A 6,307-nucleotide genomic window follows, 5' to 3' on the forward strand; every position below is an offset into this window, starting at 1 on the left:
AAAAAAAAAAAAAAAAAAAAAAAAAAAAAGTGGCAAGGGTGGGCATCCCTGTCTTGTTTCTGATCTTAGAGGAAAAGCTTTCAACTTTTCACTGCTGAGTATAATAGCTGTGAGCCTGTCATATATGGCCTTTATAATGTTGAGATGCATTCCTTCTATGCCTAATTTGTTGAGAGTTTTTATTATGAAAGGATGTTGAATTTTGCAAAATGGCTTTTCTGTATCTATTGATATGATCATATGGTTTTTGTCCTTTTTTTTTTTTTTTTTGAGATGGAGTCTCGCTCTGTCGCCCAGGCTGTAGTGCAGTGGCATGATCTTGGCTCACTGCAAGTTCCGCCTCCCAGGTTCACGCCATTCTCCTGCCTCAGCCTCCCAAGTAGCTGGGACTACAGGCATCTGCCACCATGCCCAGCTAATATTTTTTGCACTTTTTAGTAGAGACAGGGTTTCCTACCGTGTTAGCCGGGATGGTCTCAATCTCCTGACCTCGTGATCTACTCGCCTCGGCCTCCCAAAGTGTTGGGATTACAGGCGTGAGCCATTGCGCTTGGCCTGGTTTTTGTCTTTCATTCTGTTAATGTGGTGTATAATTTATTAATTTGTGTATGTTGAACCACCCTGGTTTTAATTCTGTATTTGATGATCCTTTAAGTTCAGAAAGGCAATAGCCAATAACCCTATAGTTATAAAATCTGTTAAATATATGCAAAAGGAGCTTTTAAATTCATTCACAAAGGTCATTATGCAATAACATCCCTTTTAACATATTTATATGAGTCCTCTGTTCACCAAAGCCAATTCATTGCACCTTTCTCCAACAGGTAATTTTTTTTTTTTTTTGGACACAGGGTCTTGCTCTGTTGCCCAGGCTAGAGTGCAGTGGCATGACCAAAACTCACTGCAGCCTTGACTTAACTCAAGCAATCCTCTTGCCTCAGCCTCCTATAGGACTGTAGGTACACACAACCATGCCTGGCTAATTTTTACATTTTTCTTTCACCTTCTTGACCCTTATCTTCTATACCTGGCTAATTTTTTGTAGAGACAGTGTGTTGCTATGTTGTCCAAGCTGGTCTTGAATTCCTGGCCTCAAGCAATCCTTCCACCTCAGCTTCCTAAGTGTTAGGATTACAGGCATGAGCCACTGCACCTGGCCTCCAACAGGTAATTTTAGAACATTTTTCCCGCAACACTAATTACCCTCCTCTATAACCTCCATTTGTTATCACCTACTTTCTGATGTTGTATTCACAGAGCATGAATATCTTAGAAAGATGGCACCACCTTTCTATTAATAAGACCAACAGAATAGCTCAGATTAAAGTTCCTCTAAACCCAAGAAAATATCAGAACAAAAACGTCTCTTTTTAGATAAATCTGAAGTCAGAAGACATTTTGATGTGAGTCTAGTCATCTCTTGGTATCCATGGAGGATTGGTTCCTGAAACTCTTGGATACCAAAATCCACAGAAGGATGCTCAAGTCCCTGTAAAATAGCATAGTATTTATATATGGCCTATGCACATTTCCCTATACACTTTAAATTACTCTAGATCATTTATAATACCTAATAAATGTAAATGCTATGTAAAATAGTTGTTATACTGTATTTTTAAATTGGTATTTTTTTATTGTTCTATTTTTTTTTTAATTGTTCGTTTGTTCTCTCAAATATTTCCCATCTGAGGTTGGCTGAATTCTTGGATATGGAACCCAAGAAAGTCTTATGGTCTTTATAGCACAGCAATGTGTGTGAATCTGGTACTTAAATGCCTTGCCTCTTTTTATTCTCATAGTAATATGTTAGGTGGTCACTGTGATTAACCTCATTTCACAGAGAACTAAAGAGGTTAGATCACATGACCAAGGTCACACAGGTATTAATTATATGGTAGGGCCAAGATTTGTTTAATGCTGACACCTATGCTTTTAATTTTTATGATACTATACTGGAAATGAAGAATAATTTTTTGAAAGGAAGAAATATAATCCAATAGTTACACATTACATTTTTCAGCAAGTACAGCACTAGTAACCTAATACATTGACTTTTAACTCACAGTATGTTTTCAATTCTGTCTTCTACGAACTATTTTTCCTTTGGAATACACCTTTACTTTTAAAATAAAAAGCAATGAGAAAACTAGATTGGCTTTACATATATTAACTTCTACAGTTAACATTGCTAAAACGTGTCTCAAGAAGTACCCATGATGACTTACCTCCTATAGCTAGTGTGTTAGCAGACTGCCAGCCAAACAATCTGCTAGGATCAAAGGGTGATAATGACTGAAAAAGGGGAAAAGTTTAACAGAATTAGAAATTCATTGATTCTAAAACAGGTAAACAAAATTATATGAAAGGACTTCAGAGGCAGTCTGCTTCCCTTTTCCAAGGCAATTTAAAGCTTATCATTCTGGACATAAATTCTTTGAACACAGCTAAAAATAAAATAGAATTATGAGACATCTTTATATTTTAATTAAAACAGAACTGGCTATGCTCCTTTTAAAGACTCTCCTTATGTCAAACTACGTCTGCAAAGGCCATACTCTTTTGGTAGAGGGAGCATCAACTATAAAGTAAAATGGGCTTCAGAAATGCTTTTGGAATCAAAAAGCAAGACGGCTAAAAGACTAGAAAATGTTACCATGTAAACATGACAAGATGAGCGAAGAAGAGCGAAGAACAGGGTAGGGAAGGAAGGGAAAAGAGAAAGAAGAAAAAAACTGGATAAGTGGTTGAAGGAATGTGATGAGCAACAATACGAACAACAAAGAAAAAATTGCGGACCAAGGTCAAGTCAATCAGAAAAGGTTTGGCAGTAGCAAGTAGTGGTTGTTTGAAATTTTTCCAGGCCAAATGTTTAGGAAAGTCTAGAAACAGCTTGTGGGAAGAATACAGGAAAAAAACAGAACAAAAAAAGTCAGGATTTGGATGGCCCAAAAAAAGAGTAGCTTTGATGTAAAACCAAGGAAGATTTTGTGATTAAAGAAGGAATACTTTTCCTAAAATAACCACTAAAAAAATTAAATGAGTCCATTTGAAAACAGAACAAAGAACAACATGAAACCACTTGTGTTTCAAGCTGATTCAAACTACTTTACGTAGTGAAATTATGTTTGTTTTGCCTGGGAAAAAACAAGACACAAAACAAGACACACACAAAATCTGTGACCTGTACTTTCTGGGTAAAACTATGTTTTTACATAATCCACTCATCATTTATACCAGTGCTACTCAAAGTGCTGGTCTAAATTCTAACAGTATAAATCCAGAATACTGCTTCCTTCTTCAAAGTCTTGCTACAAAAAAACCCCTACTAAACTAAACAGTGTACTTAGTGATACAGCAGATACATATTTTGGTGCAAGATACTAATCTCACCACATTCCAGCAACAAGCAGTATGCAAGTGCTGACCACACTTTTGAGTAGCACCAGTCGATACTCTAAGAAGTCTTTGCATTAGAGTAAGAGAGTTTGTGCCTTTACAGAATTATTATTTTTTTGAGACGGAGTCTCACTCTGTTGCCCAGGCTAGAGCGCACGGGTGTGATCTCAGCTCACTGCAACTTCCGCCTCCCAGGTTCAAGCCATTCTCCTGCCTCAGCCTCCCGAGTAGCTGGGACTATAGGCACGTGCCACCATGCCTGCCTAATTGTTGTATTTTTAGTAGAGATGGGGTTTCACTATGTTGGCTAGGCTGGTCTCTATCTCCTGATCTCAGGTGATCCGCCCAACTTGGCCTCCCAAAGTGTTGGGACTACAGACATGAGCCACCGCACCCGGCTCCTTTATAGAATTATAAACCTTATGCTGAGTTGAAGATACCATGAGAATATGTGTATTCAGGGGAAAAAAGGAAAAGCCTTTTGAAATGAGAAATAGGCAAAGGAAGGTGTTCTTAACCGAGGGTCCCTGACTAGGCTTCAGGGAGTCTGTGAATCACTTTGAAATGTAAGCAAAATTATATGCATATGTGTAATTTTTCTGGGTAGAGGGTTTGTAGCTTTCTTACATTCTTAGAGGTTCTGAAAAAGATTAAAAAGCATTGATCTAAACAAACATCCCTGATTCATTGAGAAGAGATAGTTAGAAGTTAAAAGTGGCAGAATAGAGTGCTTTTGATGAAAGCAGCAGACAGGTATGTTGGTCAACTGTTTGCTCTGACCCACCTCCACCCTTCCCACTCTGCTCAGCATTGCAGGAAACTACATTTCCCAAGCTCCTTTGCCCTTTGGCTACCAGATAAATATAGCTACAAAGACACTGTGGGAGACTAAAGATGGGAAGAGAGAAGTAGTCAAGATATTCTTGCCCTGCATTTTCCTGGGGCATCTACCACCATACTCTATGTTCCCAGTTCCCATTAGGCAGTCTGGTTGTTAGTTTAATTCCCAGAGATGGCTCCAGCTTCTGGGTTCTGGTAACACCACTTTTTTGCATTGTTCTTGCAGCCTCAGGGGTGCAAGAACATGGCTTCCTATTTTGTTATTCGGGGTTGTCTCACTATCACGTTTGGTTTCTCCATTCTGCTATCATGCTGTATAAGTAATTCCCTATGTTAAATGCCCTCCAGTTGAAAGATCTAGAGTGATTTCTGTTTTCCTGGCTGAACTCTGATAGACCTAAATATTGGCCACCTAAATATTGTACCTGAATAAGGTGGTAGAGTGTAATATCAGATGGCAGGACACTAGGAGGAGTGCACTGTGGGAAGAGAGCAGTTTTTAGCTTGGGGTAAGGAGTTAATGCCATCTTCAATAGCTGGGGATCCACTTTCTTCAAACAGTTTTCATTTTCTTCATTCTGAACAACCTAAGTAAAAAGACAAGATAACAGGTTGGAGAGTAGCATTTTTCTCTTCTCAAAGTTAAAGTCTTTTTTCACAAGAACCCTGTGAAACAAGATTAGCTTGAGAAGAGTATGTGGTAGTGAATATAGCATTAGACAAGTAGTCATAAGTTAACAGTTCTTGTTCTGGTTCTGAAACAAACGGTCTATGTGACCTTAGCTAGATATTTAATATCAGGTCTTTGTTTCCCCAGCTGCAAAATTAGGAAGTTCAGCTAGATCAGTGGTTTTCAAGCTGTATAGAAATTGTTTGAAAAACAGCTCTGCCAATATTTAAGTCAATAATATATATTTTAAAATATTTACAAACTACTAAACTAGATGACTTCTCACTCAACCCTAAAGTTATCCTATAACTCTAATTTCTGACAGGTGATTAAAAATAGATGATTAAATAGTCGTGTAAGGTATACTGCAACAATCCTAAAAAGGTGGTATTAAGTTAAGCTAGCACCAGTAAGAAACTTTTGAAGATTAGATATTAAACAACATTCTTAATTTCCCTCTAAACAGGCCACTCTACTTCTAAAAAGCAAAGATGGGCACATTTCCATTAGGTCCCACAATAAAGTTTATATGGGTAGCTGAAGATTACGGTTTCCTTTGACCTAAGAGGGCAAATAGTACAGATTAATTACCAAGCCACAGATCTAAAGTATTCTTACTCCCAGAAGAAAGCAGATCCTAACTGTATTCTGAAAACAAATCTGGAGTATTGGAAAACAAACTAAAGGGAAAAAAGAATCTCTACATAACATTATTCATTCCCCTCCCCCCCCCCCCCAGCTTTTTTTTTTTTTGAGACAGGGTCTCACTTTGTCACCCAGGCTGAAGTGCAGTGGTATGATCTTGGCTCACTGCAGCCTCGACTTCCCAGGCTCAAGCAATCCTCCTGCCTCAGTCACCCAAGTAGCTGGGACTACAGGAGCATGCCACCATGCCAAGCTAATGTTTTTTTTTTTTCTTTTTGGAGATGGAGTCTTGTTTTGTCGCCCAGGCTGGAGTGCACTGGCACAATCTCAGCTTACTGCAACCTCTGTCCCCTGGGTTCAAGCAATTCTCCTGTCTTGGCCTCCTGAGTAGCTGGGATTACAGGCATACGCTACCATGACTGGCTAATTTTTGTATTTTCAGTAGAGACGGCGTTTCAGCACATTGGCCAGGTTGGTCTTGAACTCTTGACCTCAAGTGATCCACCCGCCTCGGCCTCCCAAAGTGCTGGGATTACAGGCGTGAGCCACCGCGCCCAGTCATGCCCAGTTAATTAAAAAAATTTTTTTTTGTAGAGACGGAGGTTTCGTCATGTTGCTGGTCTCAAACTCCTGTACGCAAGCAATCCATCTACTCTGGCCTCCCAAAGGGCTGGGATTACAAACGTGAGCCACTGTGCCTGGCTTCATTCCCTTTAAATTGTAGATGTCAAAAATTTCTTTTCTTTTTTTTTTTTT

The 6,307-nt window shown here is 38.9% G+C and overlaps 1 protein-coding gene across 1 annotated transcript in view; it reads right to left on the reverse strand.

Moving 5' to 3' along the window:
• The window catches only part of SPG11 (SPG11 vesicle trafficking associated, spatacsin), a 111,310-nt gene that overhangs the window by 44,715 nt on the left and 60,288 nt on the right, over positions 1–6,307 (reverse strand). Inside the window, exons 19-20 of the mRNA XM_017861025.1 lie at positions 4,662–4,823; positions 2,226–2,292 (exon numbers count right to left, since the gene is read on the reverse strand). Of these exons, the coding sequence (XP_017716514.1) occupies positions 2,226–2,292; positions 4,662–4,823 (229 nt within the window). The remainder of the gene's footprint in view (positions 1–2,225; positions 2,293–4,661; positions 4,824–6,307) is intronic.

Source organism: Rhinopithecus bieti, unplaced genomic scaffold (genome assembly GCF_001698545.2).
Source record: "Rhinopithecus bieti isolate Rb0 unplaced genomic scaffold, ASM169854v2 scaffold_55715, whole genome shotgun sequence".
Lineage (NCBI taxonomy): Eukaryota > Metazoa > Chordata > Mammalia > Primates > Cercopithecidae > Rhinopithecus > Rhinopithecus bieti.